The sequence below is a fragment of the Chrysemys picta genome, chromosome 13, assembly GCF_011386835.1.
Source record: "Chrysemys picta bellii isolate R12L10 chromosome 13, ASM1138683v2, whole genome shotgun sequence".
Classification (NCBI taxonomy): Eukaryota; Metazoa; Chordata; order Testudines; family Emydidae; genus Chrysemys; species Chrysemys picta.
Genome location: NC_088803.1, coordinates 52,255,685 through 52,278,144, shown reverse-complemented (window position 1 = coordinate 52,278,144; position 22,460 = coordinate 52,255,685). Strand labels below are relative to the sequence as shown.

The 22,460-nt window shown below is 55.3% G+C and overlaps 2 protein-coding genes across 3 annotated transcripts in view; both read right to left on the bottom strand.

Annotated features, from left to right (window-relative positions):
- Positions 1 to 1,761, bottom strand: part of LOC101936938 (signal-regulatory protein beta-1-like) — a 35,195-nt gene extending 33,434 nt beyond the window's left edge. Inside the window, exons 1-2 of the mRNA XM_065566268.1 lie at positions 1,169 to 1,761; positions 526 to 645 (exon numbers count right to left, since the gene is read on the bottom strand). The gene's annotated coding sequence lies outside the window, so the exon portion shown is untranslated. The remainder of the gene's footprint in view (positions 1 to 525; positions 646 to 1,168) is intronic.
- Positions 1,762 to 5,132: 3,371 nt separating this feature from the next.
- Positions 5,133 to 21,521, bottom strand: LOC101945039 (signal-regulatory protein beta-1-like). Of its 2 annotated transcripts, XM_065566273.1 has the most exons (8): positions 21,282 to 21,521; positions 18,773 to 20,677; positions 15,040 to 15,213; positions 11,375 to 11,716; positions 9,995 to 10,309; positions 8,636 to 8,986; positions 7,948 to 8,058; positions 5,133 to 6,879 (listed from the first exon to the last, which is right to left on the bottom strand). In XM_065566273.1, exons 3-7 carry the CDS (start codon positions 15,110 to 15,112, stop codon positions 7,964 to 7,966), a joined length of 1,176 nt encoding a protein of 391 aa, XP_065422345.1. In that variant the 5' UTR covers positions 15,113 to 15,213; positions 18,773 to 20,677; positions 21,282 to 21,521; the 3' UTR covers positions 5,133 to 6,879; positions 7,948 to 7,963. The 2 variants fall into 2 exon arrangements, with proteins under 2 accessions (XP_065422345.1, XP_065422344.1); XM_065566272.1 differs by having other exon boundaries at positions 18,773 to 21,521.
- Between the last annotated feature and the right edge of the window lie 939 nt (positions 21,522 to 22,460).

Here is a 22,460-nt window from a genome sequence, read left to right as displayed (position 1 = left end):
TTGCACTCGGTTTTTTATTCTTGTAATAAACACCGATAAATTTCTGGCAAATTGTAAACAAAATAAACACTGAGAACGAAGGGCCTTGAATGTGCCCGAGGTGCAGCCGGCAGTGGAAGGCCTGGCCAGGCCTGCCAGCTTTCCATGTAGCTCACCCCAAGCCAGCAGGACCCACTGTATGGGGCAGAGCAATTCATCCGCCACTTGTACTCAATCCTTGGGGTCTCTGATGCCTGAGTGCCCAGGGAGATGGTCACCTGGTGATGTGGCCAGTTAGTGTCTCTAGGAACTGGGCTGGGACCATCAGAAAACCACCAGGTCACTAGTGCTCTGAGGTGGAACTGAACGGGGAGGGTCTGGATCCTATGAGCAGCCCCAGAGACACCCAACCCCACAACACTGACTTCCTGTGAGACTTTAACCCTTCCTGCTCTGCTCCTGGGCTGCAGCATGAAATTCGGTTCCTTCTGGCCCCTTTTCTCCAGGAACTCAGCCCAGTGTTAATCACAGAAAAGCAGCAGTTACCTGGTTACCCTTTGCTTCTCAGGAAGAGGAGGAAGGCGGCAGTCAGCACCTTCTCCAGGAAGAGTCCGAGCCAGAGAGCGAGGCTGGAAAACAGCCCAGACCCTGTAGTGGAGATTTGACCTGCAGTGTAAATGCATCAGATCAGCAAATGGACAGGAAGTCAGTGGGGAGTTTGTGTTAGTTCCTGTGAGCACATCCCAGTGCCTGCCCCGCCCCACCCCACCCCACACACAGACAGACACACACACACACATCCCCAGACATCCCCTTGGCACGGCTCAGAGGACACTGCACGTCACCACGGCTCAGCACGGCACTTGCAGGTCTCACAGGTGAACAGCAGTGTGCCAGCTCAACCCAGCAGGGCCTGCCCAGCTCTGCCTGGCAATTGTCTCCACCAAAAGCGGCTGGCTGGCCCCAGACCAGGCCCACAGGTGCTGGAAGTAGGGGTGCTGGGGATGCTGCCGCACCCCCTGGCTTGAAGTAGTTTCCATTGTATCCGGGGTTTGCAATTTGGTTCAAAGGCTCTCAGCCCCACACTGTAAAAATTGTTCCTGGCCCCCTGGCCAGGCCAGTCCTGACTGACGAGTGGAGTCCTTGGGTTTAGGGAACCTCAGGCAGCAGCTTCACCCCAAAGACTCACCTCGTTCAAAGTCAGGCCTGGTGCTGGAGTCCTATTCACCAGCTGTATCAGGAGCCCTCGGCAAAGAGTTTGGCTAAAGTAACATTTCCTGCCCTTGCACTTCCCTTTCCTCGGCAAACCACATGGGAGAGGAGAAGCGTGGTGAGCCCTGCCGTGTTAGGAGCAGTTCCCCTGGTAGGCGGGCCAGAGAAGGACCCCCCTGTTCAGCTGGAGTCACTGAATGGGCCAGCAGCGACTGCAGCTTTTTATGGAGAGGCTCAAGGGAAGACACATCAACCTGACACTGATCCCTGACCCAGCCCGCGCTGGAGCCAGGCTGGCTCTCCTGGGTGTTAGTGGTGTTACACGAGGGATTAGAGTTACACAAAGGAGCTTCCTGTTTAGCCTTTATTGAATGCGTTGAGTTGCTGCCTGTGTTAATCTCACTTATAACAGCTGTAGCCACCGTGTACGGTGCTACTGGAGCATTCGCATTGGAAGCGTCTGTAGCTGTGCACATCAGCGGACAGGAGAGTAACATGAACCAGTGTGAAACGCTAATCTCCAAAAGCAGCGGTTCTGTCCTGCCTGACACAGCAGGCCCATCGACACCAGACAAAATACATCTCTACCCCAATAGAACGCTGTCCTTGGGAGCCAAAAAATCTTACCGCATTATAGGTGAAACCGCGTTATATCGAACTTGCTTTGATCCGCCGGAGCGCGCAGCCCCGCCCCCCCCACCCCGGAGCACTGCTTTACCGCGTTATATCCGAATTTGCGTTATATCGGGGTAGAGGTGTACTGAGGACCCTGAGGGGGCAAAAGACTTTGTTGATTGCTGCAACCCAGGAAGAGGAGACACACAAGTGAATTCCTCCCAGCAGCTGAGTTTGCAACTTGAAGCAGAAAGAGGGAAGGGATAAAAAGCCCTGGGGTGAGTTCAAGCATTACCAGGGTGGTTTATTGTCAAACAGAAATTACACAACCATCTCCTGACCCCTCAGAGCGGAGCAGAGGCAGGAGGCTTCAACAGAAAAGAAGCAGAAAAGACACAACCCAGCACTACACATGTCTGTGTTCCCACCTCCCTGGTGTCCCAGAGCAGGGCCGTCCTTAGGCCTAAGCGGCATACAGGGCTGGGTAGGGAACCTGAAAATTTGGGGCACCACTGGGTCTTAGTGTCCACCCGTCCGGCTCTTCCTACCCTTGTTCTGACCCTTCCTGCAGGCTCCCACAGCCAGCTGCTGCAGCCCGGTGACTCTTAGGCCTTGGCTACACTTGTAAGTTACAGCGCATTAAAGCAGCCTGGGCACCCTAGCTCACTCCCCGTCCACACTGGCAAGGCAGGTAGAGTGCTCTGACTCCACAGCTACATCGCTCCTGGTACTCCACCTCGGCGAGCAGAATAACGTTTGCTGCGCCCCCCTGGAGCGCTGCAGCGCCAGTGTGAACGGGGTGTTGCATTACTGTGCTGTGATCGGCCTCTGGTAATGTCCCATAATCCCCGTAAGTCAAGTGGCCACTCTTGTCATTGATTTGGAATCGGCTGCAGGAATGCGGATATGCCCTTTCAAAGCTCCGTTTCTGACAGCTGGCTGCTTATCTGCTCCGAGACAAAGAAACCATTAGTGTGGAATGCTGTGGGGGGAGGGAAGGAGGGTCTGCTGCTATCTGAACTTACAAGACAGCATGCTGACATGCTCTCAGCCCCCCAAAAACCCACTCTCTCTCCCCCACACACACACACAACACACTCCCTGTCACACTCCACCCCACCCCCCATTTGAAAAGCACGTTGCAGTCACTTGGATGCTGGGATAGCTGCCCATAATGCACCGCTCCAATGGCGCTGCAAGTGCCGCAAATGCGGCCATGCCAGTGCGCTCGCAGCTGTAAGTGTGGACAGACTGCAGCATTTTCCCTAATGCGCTCTCCGAAGGCGGGTTTAACTCACAGCGCTCTACATTTTATTCCGGAGGGGAGCTAGTAACTTAAAAGTGAAAAAGCCTCCAGCTACCAGACTTATTAGCACAACATTGAAACTGTTAAAGAGCTATTGAAGTGGCAATGAAGCCATTTAACAGGTATTTGCCAACCCCCAGGTATACACTGTCAGTTTCTGAATTTACTGACAAAACCAGTTGTGCATCACTGTCATATTTACTCAGAACATGTCAGTCTACAGGACCTTAGTTTAAAATTTGCTTTAGAAATATTTCAGTAGTGATTTGGTGAAGATTATAAAATCACATCTCTAAAAAATCCTTGCATAGATTTTTAGATGCACAATCATCTTTCGCCTCAAATGCTTGGATCTTCAGACATACAGTTTTTTAAATAAATCCTTCAAAAGACCACCCTTAGCTAAAATACACATTTTAATTTTAATTACTATAGTAAAAAAACCTTGCTTCCAAAGTCTTCCTGTCCTTTCTGTCCATCGCTTTCTCCCTTCACCCTCACCCCCTGCCCCACTGAAGAGAGCCCTTAAAGCAGGGGTGAGCAAACTTTTTGGCCTGAGGACCACATCGGGGTTCTGAAATTGTATGGAGGGCCAGGTAGGGAAGGCTGTGCCTCCCCAAAGAGTCTGGCCCCACGCCCACTATCCGCCCCCTCCCACTTCCTGCCCCCTAACTGCCCCCCTCAGAACCTCCGCCCTATCCAACCCCCCCTGCTCCTTGTCCCCTGACCACCACCCCCAGAACCCCCCCTGCCCCTAACCGCTCCCCTTGGACCCCACCCCCTATCCAACACCCCTGCTCCCTGTCCCCTGACTGCCCTGACCCTTATCCACACCCCCGCCCCCCCGGGACTCCCACACCTATCCAACCACCCCGTTCCCTGTCCCCTGACTGCCCCCCCAGCAGAACCTCCTCCCCATCCAACCTCCCCCTGCTCCCTGTCCCCTGACTGTCCCCCAGAACCCTCTACCCTTATCCAACCCCCACTCCCCACCCCATTACAATGCCATTCAGAGCAGCATGTCTGGCAGCCACGCCACCGCGCTGCCTGGCAGGAGCTCGCAGCCCCACCGCCCAGCAGGGCCGGCTCCAGGCACCAGCCCACCAAGCATGTGCTTGGGGTGGCGCCTGGAGGGGGGCGGCATGGCGGGGCGCTCCAGCCCGAGAGCGGGGCCGCGACTAGGCTCACCGCCCTCCCCGCGGCGCTCCTGCCGCCAGGGGCTCTCCGCCCTCCGCTTGGCACTCTGGCCGCCGGGGAGAGCGGAGAGCCGCGGCGGGCTCTCCGCCCTGCTCCCAGCACTCTGGCCGCCGGGGAGAGCGGAGAGCCCCGGCCGGGCTCGCCGCCCTCCTCCCGGCGCTCTGGCTGCCGGGGGCTGTCCGCCTTCCCCCCGGTGCTCTGGCCGCCCTGTTCCCGGCGCTCTGGCCGGTGAGGGATTGCTCGGTGCCCTCCCCTGCCGCGCTGGGGGGGGGGGGGGGGCGGCGGGTGGCTTTTTTTGCCTAGGGCGGCAAAAAAGCCAGAGCCGGCCCTGCCGCCCAGAGCGCTGAGGCTGCAGGGGAGGGGGGACAGTAGGGGAGGGGCCGGGGGCTAGGGCCGGGCAGGATGATCCTGCAGGCCAGACATGTCCCGCGAGCCGTAGTTTGCCCACCTCTGCCTTAAAGGGACAATACCCCTTTCCTTCCAGATAGCTGGACAAAGAGTTTCCCTTTCTTTACTTCTGACTATGTGATGAACTAGTTTTAAGAGAACCCGCCAGCAACATCAGTACCTTAGTAAGATATGAAATCCTTTGTTATGCCTAAAATCTTTGGAAACGTATTTTTTAAAGTTGGGGAAATTTCATAAATATGTCTATTGTTATGGAGATCACACAAAGTAAATTAGGGTTCCCTTTTTCTAAAAGCAATGCACATTGTTATGAACACACAAACCTCTGTGACTGATTAATTTAAAATAATGTCTTTACTACATATTTAACTCACTGAAACATTCTGGAATGATTTATGAAGGTTTAAGAGTACATTAAAATATTAAATCAGCTTAGAAATACTTATTAAGAAAATGTAAAACAGGGAAGAGCTGCATCATATAGTCCATAGTATTTAATGTTGTATTCAGCAAGACAGCCGACTCGCCCTTACTACAAAGTTTTTCCAAAGAAATCTTTGACAAACGTCAGGGCATATCAAAAAACCCATGACTGACATTTTTTTATTCCCAAGGTTAGTGCTTTTAATTAGGTACATTCTGCATGCCCAGTCTTTACCTTCTTTAGAAAGAAATTGCAGAAGAGTGTTTTTTTCAAATGTCGTTTGCTTCATTTCGGTTCAGGGATTTGCCTGGAAGGGGTGGAGCAGGGAGGGGGAGGGAAGAGAGGAGGGAGACAGTGAGGAGAGGTGGAGCTTGGGCAGAGTGAGGGCGGGGCCTGGGGCGGAGCAGGGTTGGAGTATGGGCGGGGCCACAGGTGGGCTGGGGAGCTAGCCTCCCCAAGTGGCAGCTTCACCCACCGCCCATGACAGCAGGTCAGAGCAGGTTGGCTCCTGCACACCCAGCGTGCGCTGCAGTGTCCTTAGGCAGGGGCCGTATTCACAGAGCCGAATGCGCCGGCGCGGCGCAGTCTGCGGGAGGGACAGGGTACGGGGGTCTCTGCGGGGAACTGGGATTCTCCGCCGCCATAAGGCAGGCTGGGCGGTTTGGTATCCTTTGCTGTCTCGTCCCTCCCCCACCCCGGGTTGCTTGCCCAGGCTGCTGTCGGGCATAGGGGCAACAGTTTAATAATGTTGCGTAGGGCCCCATAAATCCTAAGGACGGCCCTGGCCCAGAGCACAGACCAGCATGGGCACCTATGGGATCCAGCCAGGCCCACGGCCCTCAGGGACCCTCTCCAGGCCACTCCGGTGATTGGCCAGACCCAGCAGTAACAGCAGGGGTCTATTTCTCTCCAATCAGGTCACAGGGTCACATCTGCAAACTGCCCAGCTCCTGCCAGCCCAGGGACCAAGAGTCTGAGCCTCAGGCCAGACCTGCAGGACTCAGGGGCCACCGGGTCTCACAGACACACTGCGTGTTACACATCCACAAATGGCGTTACACCCCCGTATTCCACATATCTGCTCCCTGAAGCGAAGGTCAGTGCAGACAGCGCAGAGGGATGGGCTGAAGGGGGCAGGGAGCCCGGTCAGGAGTCCTTCCAGTGACTCTTTTATCAGCAGGCAGGACTGAGTGGTGGGTATGTCCCATCAGAGATTCCTAAATTCCCAGGCCAGAAGGGACCGTTGTGCTCCTCTAGTCTGACCTCCTCTAAAGCACAGGCCAGAGAACCTCCCCTGGATAATCCCTAGAGCAGATCCTTTAGAGAAACATCCCGTCTGGATTTTAAAATTGTCAATGATGGAGAATCTACCACAACTCTTGGTAAATTGTTCCATTGGTTAATTACTCTCATCATTAAAAATTTAGGCCTCATTTCCAGTCAGAATTTGTCTGACTTCAACTTCCAGCCATTAGATCATGTGTCAGACCTTTATCTGCCAGACTGACGAGCCCATTATGAAATATTTGTTCCCCACGTCACATAGGTACTTATAGACTGTAACCAGGTCACCCCTTCACCATCACTCTGTCAAGCCAGGGCTCCATCTGATTGGCCAGCAGGGGTCACTGCAGCTCCACCATCTAGGGACTTGTTTCCTGCTCTGGGGGACAGAAGCTGCAGACAGAGAAGTTGGCAGGTGGCGACAGTGCGAGAAATCTGAGAAATAGACCAGTGGCTGCAAAAGGAAAGAATCCAACAGGTGAATGAGGAGAATCAGTCAATGACCTGTCCCTTAGCATTAACCCGACCCAGGGAGGAGCCCCCCAGGGGCAAACTGCTCTAGTACGCTCCACGTCAGCCCCCACCACGCCCTGAGTTGGGGGTGTCGGGGAGCAGTCATCTCACGCTGTACGTTTAACCGAGGGGAGATTTACTCGGGGCTCTGACTCTCCTGGATTTCCAGTGACTGTGACAAGCTGATACCTGAATTCCCCCCTCCCTAGAAAGGGAAGGGACCCTCCAGATCAGGGATCAGGGCTGGGGCACGAGTATTAGGAAGCCCAGAGGAGAGCAATGCTGGAGTGGATTCAAGCTAGAACTGTTGTGTTCCCCGAGGGACGGTGCCACCAGCTCTGGGCTGAGGACCAGGCTGAACAGGATGGAACGAGCTGGGGGTTTGTCTCTGTGGGGCACAGACACGGGGACCTGGGCAGCAATGCCAGGGGAGGCTGGGTAACAGCAGTCACCGGGCTCTGGAACTAAGGAATCCGGTCCAGAGCCACGAATGGGTCGCTGGGACCCTCGTACAGGCCCGGATGGAGGGAGCGTGTGGAGAGGAGGCTGCATGTGACCAGGAGAGGAGCAAAGGGGCTTCTCTGTGACGGAGGCGCAGACAGTGAGGGAAAGCCTGGCCAGCCCTGCCAGCTCACCATGGAGCTCACCCTGAGCCAGCAGGACCCACTCTATGGGGCAGAGCAATTCATTTCCCACTTGTACCCAATCCTTGGGGTCGCTGATGCCCGGTGACAGCAGCAGGTAGTGCCCAGTGAGATGGTCACCTGGGGATGGGGCCGTTTGGGCTCTAGGAACTGGACTGGGGCCCTGAAAAAGCCACCCGGTCACTAGTGATCTGGGCTGGCATCAGACTGGGCGGGTCTGTATCCAATGAGCAGCCCAGACACACCCAACCCCACAACACTGACTCCCTATGAGACTTTAACGCTTCCTGCTCTGCTCCTGGGCTGCAGCATTACAATCCGTTCCCTCTGGCTCCCAGGGGAACTCACAGCAAATCTACATTTACCTGGTTACGCTTTGCTTCACAGAAAGAGGAAGAGGAAGAAGGCGGCTGTCAGCACCTTCTCCAGGAAGAGCCCGATCCAGAGAGCGGGGCTGGAGAACAGACTCTGACCTGCTGTGTAAATGTATCAGATCAGCCAATGGACAGAAACCCCCCGCGGACAAGAGAAGTGCTGGTTCCCGGCCATCCCGCCCTGGCTCACATGCACCTTTACCGGGCTCCGAGGAAACTGGCCTTCCCTGGGGCTTGGCGAGTTCCTGTCTGTGAACAGCAGGTTGGCAAATGGCCCCTGCAGAGTTTGCCCAGCTCTGCCTGGCAGCTGTATCCACACGCTGCTGCCTGGCCCCAGGGCAGCCCAGACTTTACGGGGGAGACCTCGAGCTTCGCAGAGCAGGAGAATAAGGACTCAGGAGTGACCATGTTCGAGCCCCTCTCTAGGGACAGTCACACCCTGCAGGGCTGCACAGAGCATCTTCCCAGTGACAGTTCCTGCCCTTAACCTTCCCCCTCCCACTCCGCCCACGGGCCCCAGGAGAGCAGAGCCCAGCGATAATCCTGGAATAAAAGAGTGGCTGTTACACTGAGGGGCTCCCCTGGCGGAGATGGGCTGAAATGGCCCCTGGGTTCCGCAGACCAGACCTGGCGTTTCCCAGCAGTGCGGGGGGTGGGGGCGGTTCAACTGCACATTTACCTGCAGTAGGTGAAGTGGGATCTTTGCCTGGCTCAGCAGATGGCTGGGAGAGTCTCAGTGTCGCGCTGGCACTGACGGGGGACTGGGAATCGTGCACAACCCGACAGGTGAACATGGACTGACTCCTCTGCTCGGTTGCGTTGACCTCCAGGGAGCTCTGGAGCGTGTACGTCCCGTCTGGATTCTCAGCCAGGGGGGAGGGTTTTCCCAGATTCGTCTCATTTCCGTTCTCCAGCCAGGTGAGACTCACGTCCTTGGGGTAAAACCCCTCCGCGTGGCAGGTGAACGTCACAGACTCGTTCGGTGCGACGGGCGCCGCTGGGTCAGTGCCCACTCGCAGCCTGGGGGGAACTGAGAACACAAATATCCTGCGCTCGGCATCTACAGAAATTCTCCTTTTCCTGCTGAGTTACAGGGAAATTCCTGGGCTGGACAGACTGACCTTCCCCCCGAGCCCACCTCCATCCACCCCCCATGTCCCTCCCTGGAGCACATTCAGCTCTCACTGGAATCTCTTCTTTATCCAGGCCCTTACCTCCCTCCCTCACAGGAGCAGCCGGCTGGCATTTATCTGTGTGTCCCCTTCCCCTCTCCAGCCACAGAGGCCCCTTTTGTCCCATGCCGCCCTGTCCAGAGTTCTGATCCCCAGACGCCCTCCTGTTCCGCACGGGGAGGGGCTGCCTCTGCACAGTGAGGACCCATGACCTCTCCACAGCGCATCCCGACAGAGCATCTCAAAGCACCGCCCAACACACATTAATTAAACCTCCCATTGCCCTGCAGGTGGGTGAGCAGGAGCGCAGCGCCCATGGGCCTCCTCCTGGAAGCTGCCTGGTGGATCTGAACAGTGATGACACTGGCCCTGCCCCTTGGGGCACAGGGATCCCCCTCTGTGCACAGCACAGGGCCCCGGTCACAGCTGGGGGGAGGCTCAGGGAATTTCTTTAAAAACAAACAGAATTAGCAGAGGGGAAAAAAATGTTCCTCACGTCCCCACTTTCCCTCCCCTTCCTCTTTGGACAAAACGCACAGCGCGCTGGTTAACTTCAACTGGGGGGTGGGATCTTTCCGGGGTTCAGACAAGGACAAACACCTTCCATCCCACACACCCTCCACACACACCCAACCCCTCTGGGCCGGAGCAGGGCACTTCCTGGCCCAAGCGAAGGGTCTCTACATTCTAAGGGCCTGAGGATGAGCGATGGGCAAAGGGCACAGACTGGACCCAAATCTGGATTTCAGTGTCTGACCTCCCACAAAATACCCACCCAAAAGGGACCCAAAGGGCGATGGGTCCGTCTCAGCCCCCCAACCCCCCATAGCAGAGCCCCCAGTGGTAAGTCCCGGCTGGGCTCCTACCTCGCAGGGCATCGCTGAGGTTGTAAGTCGCACGCAGGGGAGCCGGTAAGGTGCTGTGCTCTATCTGACAGGTGAGCTGGGAGCGGGTGTCTCCTGCGGTCAGGCTCACCCCCACAGTGCTGGACACGCTGTAGGAGACGTTCTCGTGTGCAGGGAGAACCCGGGCCTGGGGGGCTGGGAGTTTGGCCCCATTTTTGAGCCAGGTCACAGCGATGTCTCTGGGGGCGAATCCTCCTGACGTGCAGGTGAAAGTCACTTGGGGACCCGGCTCTGCCCTGCTGGGGGGGCCGGACATGGACGGGGCCGACGGTCTGGCTGCAGGGAGAAGCGTTCATCAGTCAGATCCCTCTGCTCCCGAGAGCCCAGCCCCCCCCCCCGTCTCACAGAACCTGCCCCATAGCAAATGCAAAGGGGGGGCAAGGCTAGGAGAGTCCTTGCTGGGGCTGGGGAAGTGTCATAGGAGAGGAAGAAAAACATCCAAGTAAGTCCATGGCTGCAGCCGAGCTCTGTGCCCACAGCCAGAGCCCTACAGGGGATGGGGGCGGGGGGTCGAGTAGATTCACACGTCCGTGGCAGCACCGGATCTGAACTCCTCATCGGCTCCTCACCCCTTCTTAAACTTCACACAGCGATAGATCCCGGCGTCCTCGGGGCAGGTGTCATTGATGTGGATGGTGAAGTATGCTCCAATACATCTGTTAGTCTTAAAGGTGCCACAGGACTCTCTGTTGTTTTTTACAGATCCAGACTAACACGGCTACCCCTCTGATACTTGACCCCAGGACCGGGTCTGGCCGCAGGTCAGTTCTGCCAAGGACTCTCTGCAGCCGCCCCAGCCTGCCTGCTCCTCGCTCCCCGTCTCCATGGGGCTGCCCCGGGCACTGGGAGGGGAGGAGAAACCCCCCGGTGCTGGGAGCAATTCCCCCGCGTAGGTGAGTGTGAGGAGTCGCAGCTGGTTCGGCTGGAGGCTGCGAAGGGCGGCAGAGCCGGGTACCCCCCCCCCCCCAGCAGCTCCGGCAGCTCTTTCTGGAGGGGCCGAGTGAGAAGAATCAACCCAACACCTGACCCCTCCCCCCCAATGCACCCACCCGGACAGTCACCCCCCACTGCACCCCCCAGTGCACCTGGCACTTCGTTTTCGTTGGGGGGCAGCGATCCCTGGGGCTAGAACAGACATTTCTCCCTCTTCTCCCTCCGCCTCCCTAAAATCCATAACCCCTCCTCATACAAGTGTAGATCTCAACCCAGGTCCCACGTTGCTGCAGTCTCGGTGGGAAGCGCAGCTCCCCGGTCAGTGTTTGGGCCGAGCTGGGTTGTTCCCCGCCCTGGTACCAGCCCCCGGTGGGGAGGGGCGTGGGGCTGGGGGGAGCTCGCACTCACCGCTCACAGACACGACGGTGCCAGCGCCGGATCTGATCTCCTCATCGGCTCCCGACCCCTTCAGAAACTTCACACAGCGATAGATCCCGGCGTCCTCGGGGCGGGTGTCACTGATGCGGATGGTGAAGTCTGTGCCAGAGCCACTCACAGCCCGCGTCACCCGGGGGAATGATCCTCTCTCTGCATAAACGAGCTGGCGGCCACTGCCCGAGCCCTTGAACCACTTCACGGGTCCCGGTGGACCGAGCCCAGTCACAGAGCAGTTCAGTGTGAGAGTCTCTCCCGCTGACACCGACACGGCGCCCCGGGGCTGCAGCAGCTGGAACTCCTGGGCCCCGGCCCCTGGAAGGAGAGAACAGGCCGGGCTGGGGGAGGCTGGTTGACAAGCCCCAGTCCCGCAGCAGCAGGGGGTTCAGTCCCACGCCCGGCACCGCTGTGTGGATCCTGCTCCCAGCCCTGCCTAGAGCCGGGCCCTGCCCGGGGTGGGGCTTTAGCTGCCCGGGGAGTAACTTTGTGTCCTTCCACAGCGACCCCTGCAGGCTGCCCTGGAGCCGCGTTTCCAGAGCTTCTCCCCGGCTCCTGGGAGCAGGCAGGGACCAGGGAGCTGTTGTGCTGAGCGTGAGCAGGGGAGCCGGGCAGGTACAGAACCTCATGGGCAGGAGCAGGGACAAGGGCCCTGAGCCCAGCTGCTGCGCTGCTCCAGCCACAGAGAAGGAGCTTCTGGGTGTGTCACTTACTGCCAATGAACGGAGGGTTATTTTGCCCCTGGATGGCCCCACACAGACATGGCAGCTTCCCAGCGCCGGCTGACCATGGGGAGCTCTGCAGCAAGGTCCTGCACACATGAGACGCTCCCCAGCCAGGGAGCCGCCTATCAGCTGGGGCCTGAAGTGCTGAGGTGGGGGGAACAAAGGAGGAGTTCTCAGCATGGAAGGAGTTCATAGCGGGAGCTCAGGGCTGAGATTGGGATGGATGGTGGCTGTAGATTTGTTAATGATCCACAGGAGCAGTTGTACAGCCAGGTGGCAGCATGACATTATACTGATAACTCATAATGGGGGTGGGTGGGTAATGGGGGGGGTGCAGGAGCCGTGCTGCTGATGGGTTCTGAATCCCTTATACCTGCTCAGGGCAAAGACCGAGGCAGCACCGTGTGCAGCTCAGCGAGGACAGTTTCTCAACGCACACGGGCTGCAAAAAGAAAAAAATAAGGCAAAAGAACCTGGGCAGGACAGTAAGGTCCCAGGCCCCAGTCAGGCAGCCCCCTGCACCGAGCCCCTTTCCCTGCGATGGGACGCTGGGCGGGGACAGGTCGGCCTGCACTGATCCAGGTCCTTATACAGAAATAGGACACAGTGTAATAGTGTTAATTAGGGCTGTCGATTAATCGCAATTAACTCACGCGATTAACTCAGAAAAATTAGTCGCAATTAAACAACAGGATACCAATTGAAATTTATTAAATATTTTGGATATTTTTTCACATTTTCAAATATATTGATTTCTATTACAACAGAGAATATAAAGTAGACAGTGCTCATCACATTATTATTTGTATTACAAATATTTGCACTGTAAAAATGATCAACAAAAGAAAGAGTATATTTCAATTCACCTCATACAAGTACTGTAGTGAAATCTCTCTATCGTGAAAGCACAACTTACAAATGTAGATTATTTGTTACATAACTGTACTCAAAAACAAAACAATGTAAAATTTTAGAGGCTACAAGTCCACTCAGTCCCACTTCTTGTTCAGTCAATCGCTCAGACAAACACATTTGTTTACATTTACGGGAGATAATGCTGCCCGCTTCTTGTTTACAATGTCGCCTGGAAGTGAGAACAGGCATTTGCATGGCACTTTTGTAGCTGGCATTGCAAGGTATCTACGTGCCAGATATGCTAAACATTCGTATGCCCCTTCATGCTTCGGCCACCATTCAAGAGGACATGCTTCTATGCTGATGATGCTCGTTAAAAAAAATTAAATGTTAATTAAATTAATGACTGAACTCCTTGGGGGAGAAATGTATGTCTCCTGTTCTGTTTTACCCGCATTTCATGTTATAGCAATGTCCGATGATGACCCAGCACACATTCATTTTAAGAACACTGTCACAGCAGATTTGACAAAACGCAAAGAAGGTACCAATGTGAGATTTCTAAAAATAGCTACAGCACTCGACCCAAGGTTTAAGACTCTGAACACGTGCCGTCCAAAATCTGAGAGAGACGAGGTGTGGAACATGCTTTCAGAATGAGCAACACTCCAATGTGGAAACTACAGAACCCGAACCACCAAAAAAGAAACTCAACCTTCTGCTGGTGGCATCTGACTCAGATGATGAAAATGAACATGCGTCAGTCCGCACTGCTCTGGATCGTTATCGAGCAGTACGTCCTCTGGAATGGTAGCTGAAGCATGAAGGGACATATGAATCTTTAGTGCTTCTGGCACGTAAATATCTTGCGGCGCCGGCTACAACAGTGCCATGCGAACACCTGTTCTCATTTTCAGGTGACATTGTAAACAAGAAGAGGGCAGCATTATCTCCTGCAAATTGTAACCAAACTTGTTTGTCTTAGCGATTGGCTGAACAAGAGGTAGGACTGAGTGCGCTTGTAAGCTCTAAAGATTTACACTGTTTTATTTTTGAATGCAGTTATTTTTTGTACATAATTTTACATTTGTAAATTAATCTTTCATGATAAAGAGATTGTATTACAGTACTTGTATTGCACGAATTGAAAAATACTATTTCATTTGTTTTTTACAGTGCAAATATTTGTAAACAAAAATAAATATACAGTGAGCACATTATACTTTGTATTCTGTGTTGTAATTGAAATCAATATATTTGAAAATGTAGAAAATATCCAAAATATTTAAATAAATGTTATTCTTTTATTATTTAACAGCGTGGTTAATTGCAATTAATTTTTTTAAATTGAGCAATTAATCGTGATTAATTTTTTAAATCACTCGACAGCCCTAGTGTTAATGGAAAGTGTATTTTTTTCTAAACATAGAAACAGTTCTGAAAGAGGAAAGGTCCATAGGTCCAACCAACAGTACACAGGCATCGGGAGTGCGGGGTGGGAAGCACTCTGGATAGCAGGGGTGATACAGACCAGGGCTAATTGTTAACGGGCAAGGAGAAGGGTAACAGAGATGAGAGGTGGCTCCAACAACGAACAGCCAAGGGACGGGAAAGGATGTTGGGTTCTGCTATTTGCCCTTTTCCATAACGGGAAGAGTGAAGGGCACCCACCCGATGGAATCTGAAGCCAACACGATTTCAAGGGATAAAAAGAAATATTTTTAACCCACATCTAACTAACCTGTGGAATTCACTGCTGCAGGATACTGTTGAATCTAATTGCTCAGTAAGATTTCTATAAAAAGATCAGACATTTATAAAAATAAGAACAGCCCCTGCAGTGACACCAGCTGGGATCATTTTAAACGCTGTGAACAGTTCTCACATTCCAGAGTATAGGCTGATCACAAGCTGGGGTCAGGAAGGTTTCCTCTGGGATATAAAATACACAAAGGTTTATTCCTCCCTTTAGAGCAGCTGGAATTTCCCCCTGTTCAAGGAGCAAGAAAGTAGACTAGACGGCTTGTGCCCACGTGGGCAGTGTCTATGTTCTACACTCACCAGGGATCTCCAGGAGAAGCAGCAGCACCAACCATGGAAGAGACAATCCAGACACAGGGGTCGACGGAGCCATTTTGTTGTCAGAGGGGCGACCTTTCAACACCGCAGCCTTTGCCAGCTCTCCGTTGTCCAAAGAGATACTGAGAAGTTTGAGGTGCAGGATCAGACCTTCCCCTAATGCAGAAGGAAGTAGACTGTGTTAGTGACATTTCCTGCTTCCACCTTCTAGACTGTAACCAGGGCACCCCTTAACCTTCACTTTGTTAAGCCTGGGCTCCACTGCAGCTCCACCATCTAGGGACTCGTTTCCTGGACTGCAGGGACAGAGGCTGCAGACAGAGAAGTTGGCAGGTGGCGACAGTGCGAGAAAACTGGGAAATAGACCAAGGGCTACAAAAGGAAAGAATCCAACAGGTGAATGAGCAGAGTCAGTCAATGACCCGTCCCTTAGCATTAACCCGGCCCAGGGAGGAGCCCCCCAGGGGCAAACTGCTCTAGTACGCTCCATGTCAGCCCCCAGCACGCCCTGAGCTGGGGGTGTCGGGGAGCAGTCATCTCACGCTGTACGTTTAACCGAGGGGAGATTTACTCGGGGCTCTGACTCTCCTGGATTTCCAGTGTGACCCTAGAAAGGGGAGGGACCCTCCAGGTCAGGGATCAGGACCGGGGCACGAGTATCAGGAAGCCCAGAGGAGGGCGATGCTGGACTGGATTCAAGCTAGAACTGTTGTGTTCCCCGAGGGACGGTGCTACCAGCTCTGGGCTGAGGACCAGGCTGAGCAGGATGGAACGAGCTGGGGGTTTGTCTCTGTGGGGCACAGACACGGGGACCTGGGCAGCAATGCCAGGGGAGGCTGGATAACAGCAGTTACCGGGCTCTGGAATGAAGGAATCCCGTCCAGAGCCATAGCCAGGGGAAGGCCGGTCTTGTCCTTAAAGCACTAGACGGGAGTCAGGAGATCTAGGTTCAATGAACAGCTCTCCCTCCCCATGCGACCTGGGCCGCTCACTTCGGTCTGCACTGCAATTAAACCCCCACACCTGGCCCATGTCAGCCGATGCAGGTCACGGGGCTCAGGCTACAAAGCTATTCAATGGCAGTGTGGACATTCAGGCCAGCGCTAGAGACTGAGCTCCAGGACCCCGTGATAGGGGAGAGTCCCAGAACATCTACACTGCAATTTCCCCACCCTGTTCCCCACCCCCCGTCCCCAGAGCACCGTGAGCCTGAGTGGGCTGAGTCGGGCCGGCCGCGGGGGTTTAATGGCAGTGTAGACCTATGCTCAGGCTAGGTCTACACTGCGATCGGCAGGTGTGACTGCAGCGCATATTGACACCCTGCAGCCAGGGTGTGGCCACTGCAGTGTGTGCCCAGGGCCCTGGCTGGGCAGGGCCAGCCCATGCGGACTCCCATTCCCAGCAATATTCTGAGCTCCGAGACCAACTGCTCCGGGGGGAATAAGCAGTTCAAGTCCACGAGCTCTCAAAAAGACATAGTTGCTGCCCTCGTGCAAATGCCCGGTGCTCACAGATAAAGAAAAAGGGGAAGAGAAATGCACGGGGTGCAGCCCTCAGCTGCCGAGTGTTCTCGGAACTGGATGACTCTCTGAAGAGTAATCGCGAAGGGTGTGACACAAGAGCTTCGGGTTTTGCAGCCATAGTGCAAGTGTAAGCGGGGGAATGGTCCCGCTATTGTGGGGAACTTTCCTGGCGTATGCACTACCCCGGTGAAGTGGGCTAGCGAAAGGATCTGAGTCCTCGCTCCCACTCCCTTTACCCAGAGGCCTCCCTGCCCTCGAGGACTCTCCTTGCACTCTCCTGTGGGGCAGAGTCCTCCTAACCCCGACAAGGCTGGGCCCAGGATTCCTGGGGGGCTCGACCCCCAACCCTGCTGTGGTCACCTAGGACAGGGGCTAGGGGGTCCCCACTCCGGGGCGCTCTCTCTGCACTGGACATTTCCCTGATCCACTGACCATTACATACGATTTAAAGCAAATACAAGTTATTTAATCAGCAATTAGTTTAACAAGAATAAGGAAAAATGGGAAAGGTTAAAGGAAACACGTCACCCTGCTCTGTGGCAGGGAACATCACAAACAGTGTCTCTGGATGTCAGGGTAGTTCACAGTCTGTTCCTTGTAGGTCCCCGGCCTCCTTCTTCGGCCCTGGCTGTGCTGCAGGGATGCTGCGGGTCGGACACTTGCTCTGGCGGTGGCCACATGCCCTCAGGCTCTGGGTGGCAGGACCCTTCTTCCCAGCGTTGCCCCCGCCCTGGCGGGGTTACAATCCCCCTCTTGGCTGGGGGCATCTCCCGGCACCGGGCCCGCTGCCCAGGATCCCCCTCGCTCTCCCCAGCTGCTCCCCGCGCCCGGCTCCGGACTGCTCCAGCCCCAGCTCCAGCTCCACCCTGCCTCAGCTCCAGCTAGAGCGATCAGACAGTAAGTGTGAAAACCTGGGACAGGGGGTGGGGGAGTAATAGGAGCCTATATAAGAAAACGCCCCAAATATCAAGACTGTCCCTATAAAATCGGGACAGCTGGTCACCCTAGCTCCATCCCCTCTGCCTCAGCTCTGCTCCCAGCACAGGGTCTGCTCCCCCGGGCGGCTTTTCCGGCCCCTCTGGCTCTGGGCTGGGCAGGCTCTGCTCCCAGCTCAGCTTGGGCCCCTGCTCTCCCCTTAGCTCAGCCCCACGCTGTCTGACCCAGACAATTCCAGGACATGGAGGAGGGGACCTCCCCGGCCTCCTGACTCCCTGATTAGCCTGCCCGCCCTGTCAATCACACTGACCTGAGCGTTGGCCTCTCCCCATTGGTCCTGGGGACTGTCAGTCTCAGGGTCCTGATTTCCCATGGACCCTTCCCCTGTTAGTGCTGGGAGCTAGCAACCAAAACACCCCATGGGATGTTAGTAAGGGAACAACAGTCCCCCTTACACAAGTTTCATCACTTTCCAAAAACTGACTCCCCACCCTTCAGCCATGGACATCCACCCCACATCCGGCCCCAGACTCTGCACAGCCTGCCTGGGACTTGCCAAGAGAAACAGCCCCAATGGGCCAGATCGAAACCTCCTGACGTAAACTCCTATGGGGGGCCCAGGGAATTGCCTCTAAATTCTTCTGTCGGGGGCAGAGGAAAGAGTGGCCTTTGCCCCCCATAGAAGCAGCAGTGGGTCTGGCCCCAGCTATTGTGGAGTTCGCAGTATCCACCAGAAGCCAGGGCCAGCAGCTGGAAAGCTCTGTACCGCTGCACCAGCTCTGGGGCCCTCCGCAGCTCTCTCCAGCTCCCTGGCAGGGTGACTCCACTGGCCCTCCACTGCCAGGCCTCCCTCTGCCAATAGCTGCCCCTGGGTGCCACAAAAGGGAAGCAAGTTGTGTTGTACGTTGTGGATCTCTGGAAAATGTCTGACCACCTGGGCTGTAGGGGCAGAGTTGCCATTAGTGCTGGGAGAAGATGCCTGTGGGTCAGTGGGCTACAATGCCCAACCCAAAGCAGTCCCAGGGCAGAGTCTGCTGGCAGGAAACACCTTGGGCCCACCTCCACGAGGGGAATAGCTCCGAGCGCGGCTCCCAGCACTCGGAGCCTGTTCACACTAGCACTTTAAAGTGCTCAAAGTGATTTTCACCCCCCTGAGCCAGCAAGTTAGAGCGCTATAAAATGTAAGTGTAGACAAGCCCTAACTTGTCTAAGTAATTTTTGACTTGTTCTTTCCCTAGTTTAGACTCTGATCCTACCTCATTTTCACTGGCATTCACTGTGAGACGTCCAATCGCCACCAACCTTCTTGGTGAGAACCTAAACAAAGAAGTCATTAAGCACCTCTGCCATTTCCACATTTTCTGTTATTGTCTTTCCCCCCCTCATTGAGTAACAGGCCTCCTCTGTCCTTGGTCTTCCTCTTGCTTCCATGTCCCGAGCTAGCTTGATCTCATTTTGTGCCTTGGCTTTTCTAATTTTGTCCCTACATACTTGTGTTAGTTGTTTATATTTGTAAGCAGAGCCCTGACATCTGGTGGTGAGCTGTGGAAAAGGACTTCAGGGGCTGATCTTGTTTGCATGGGCACACCCACCCTGCCTAGCATGTTGGATTGCTTGCCCAAATGGTCACTTTGGCTGCTGTGGGATCCCCAGTCTCTTTGTTACTGGGGCAGGAGTAATAAAGGGTTGTTATCCTGGTTATGTGACGAACTGTCCTTGGCATTTTATGAAGGAGGGACTCGCCCTCACCTAAGTAGCACTCACTAGGCAAGGGACATGGGTTCCAAACCCCTGTCAATTAAAGGGTGGGTTTCCTGAACATCATTGTTACTCTTCTGATCTCCAGTGTGCAATAACAGAGCTAATTTTGATTTCCTTAGGAATCTTGTTATATGCTACAGAGCTGAAATCACTGATACCTGCATTTAAGTGTTAGATGATTTACTTTGGGTTAGTGTTGTGCTGGCCGTGGGCCTCTCCTACTATCAGCTGAAATCACTAAAGAGCTGAGAGCTGTGTTAAGAAGCGGGGGGCTGAAGACAAGTTGGTGAGCAGCTAGCGGAGAGGCATGGCAAACGGAGTGGATAGCAGGGCGGCTGGAGGAGAGGAGCGGATAGAGGAGAGGCTTGGTGAGCTCGCAGAGAGACGGGGCTGGCAGAGAAGACTGCGGCAGAAGTCCACAGAGAGGCATGGCAATCGACTGTCAACCCGAGCAGCGGAGCATGTAAGATGCCCCCCATACCTCCCCGTCCCCACTTCCACCCAGGCTGGGAGGTAAACTCTGCAGAGGAACTTCTAGAACTCTAGGGGCTGCACTGACCAAGGCCAGAAACTGTGGGTGGGGTGACTGTTAGGTTGCTGGACTTAAGACCCTGAGGGGAAAAGGACACTGCCAAACTTACTTGGGGCGGGGGGGGCTTTTGGTCATGGTTTGTCTTATGAATCCTGTTTGTGGTGTTTCCCCAACATAATGCCACATTGTTTCCCTCCTTTATTAAAAGCCTTTTGCTACCATATTGCCTCGTAGAGGCGCCCGGGGGGTGGTATGTAATTGTCCCAGGTCACTGGGTGGAGGCTCGAGACGGTTTTGCATTGCGTTATTGAAACGGAACCCCTAGATACTGAACCCGGCCCTTGTTGCTGTCAACTCTGAGGGGCAGGATGGTTCCATATTCAACCTTGTATGTGATCAGCAACCAGACAGGAGTCCCCTGGGGAGTTTCTGCTAATGCGTCTGATGCGTGACTGGGATCTGTCCAGTGGCCTCTCTCCTTCACACAGACTAGGGGGTTCCTAGAACTGCCCCTTTGCCTGCCTGGGACAAATCTAACCCTCCTCCAGGTTGCGCAGGTGGCTCAGAGATCCTCAGCGTCTCACTCGCCCTGACGGGGGGCTGGGAATTGTGCACAATCCGACGAGTGAAGACGGACTGATTCCTCTGCTCAGTTGCTTTGACCTCCAGGGAGCTCTGGAGCGTGTACGTCCCGTCTGGATTCTCAGCCGGGGGGAGGCCTTTCCTAGACCTGTCTCGTTTCCGTTCTCCAGCCAGCTGAGACTCGCGTCCTTCGGGTAAAACCCCTCCGCGCGGCAGGGGAAGGTCACAGACTCATTCAGTGCGACGGGCGCCGCTGGGTCGGTGCCCACTTGCAGCCTGGGTGGAACTGGAAACAAATGAAAAACACCATGGAAATCTCTATGTGCAGAAATGCTCCTTTTCCTGCTGATTCCAAGGGATATTTCAAGACTTGGAAAACAGCCCTCCCCAGTGGCCCACGTCCCACTCCCCACCCACAGGGCTTCCTCTGGGGTTTGTTCAACTCTCTCCTTCACTGGAGCATCCCCCCAGCAATACCGCCTCCTGCCCTGCATGGGAGAGACGCGTCAGATGATCAGCCCCCCAGTTCCCTTCTGGGATGAACTGGATCCGGAGGAATCCCAGCCCGAGGGGGAATCTTCCTAAATTAAAAGAGTCTGAGAATCAGAGATGGACACAAGCCGCTGACTCCAGATCTGAATTTGGATTTCAATACCCCAGGGACCCACTCCCCACTTCATCCAGCCCTGCCCCCAACACTGGGGTGGAGCAGATGCCGTGGCCTGATCTGGACTCATCGCTGCTGTAGGTGGGAGGATCTGAGCCCTGCTGGAGTGCTGCTGTGAGACTGGTTACTTGGGCGAAGGGCCCGTCTCAAACCCAGCCCAAAGGGCGATGGGTCCGTCTCAGCCGCCAGAACCCCCAGGGGTCAGCCCCGGCTGGGCTCCTACCTCGCAGGGCATCGCTGAGGTTGTAAGTCGCACGCAGGGGAGCCGGTAAGGTGTTGTGCTCTATCTGACAGGTGAGCTGGGAGCGGGTGTCTCCTGCGGTCAGGTTCACCCCCACGGTGCTGGACACGCTGTAAGAGACGCTCTCGTGTGCAAGGAGAACCCGGGGCTGGGAGTTTGGCCCCATTTTTGAACCAGGTCATAGCGATGTCTCCCAATACCCAGTATCTGTCTGTCCCCGACCCTCCCCTGCACAGCTGTCTCTTGTCCTCCCCCCAGTGCACAGCTGGCTCTAGGCACCCAGCTCACATGTCCCCCGGCACACAGCTGCCCCTTGCCCCAGCTGCCTGCAGGCTCAGGGCAGGTCCCTCACAGTTAGAGCCTCTCCCCACCCTCCTGCAGGCAGCTGGCTCCAGGCGTTTACTGCCAGCGCCCACAGCGCCTGCCCCCGTTCCCTCGTAACACAGCTGGCGCTGGGCTCTCCGCTCTCACCTGCCCACCCCAGACAGCCATTCACCTACAGCAGCTCTCTGCCTTCTTCACTTGTCTGCCCCAGGCCCTGCCTTCCTGCCCTGCCCAGAGCTCCCCTTGGCACCAGCTGCACCAGCCTTTCCCTTGGGTCCTGAAGCCTGACAGGTCTCATGCTGCCAACCAGGCCCTGTCCAAGCTGGCCGTCCCCGTCGGCTGGAAGCTCCGGAGCAGCTCTCTGCTGGAACAGTCTCCAGCTGCTATTCCAGAGCATCCGACGACATATCCAGAGTCGCTCTAGATCCAAACTCCTTTGTCTCCCGAGTGCCAGCCCTGAGCCCCGCTGCAGGACACCAGAACCTTTAAATTGTGCCCCCCACTATCCACACTCACCTCCCCTCTGCCTCCCCCTCTCTACGGGCAGCTCCCCGGTTCTGCCCCTGCACAGTGCTCAGCTCCCAACTGCTTGTACCACAGCCACCGGCAGCGTGGAGGGAGGGGAGCGGTTAAACCCGCAAACTGCAGAGGGGCCAGATAAACCCTGGGCTGCTACAAAAAGGCTCCAGATGTTCTGGATACAAAATCAAAACGCACCTAGTGCAGGGTGGGGGCTTTGTAACTAACACACGTAATGACAAATAGCGATAACAGACGAGCTGCAACATCCCTTTTCAATGACAAACACTGCACTCAGGGGTAGGTGCTGCACGGGGG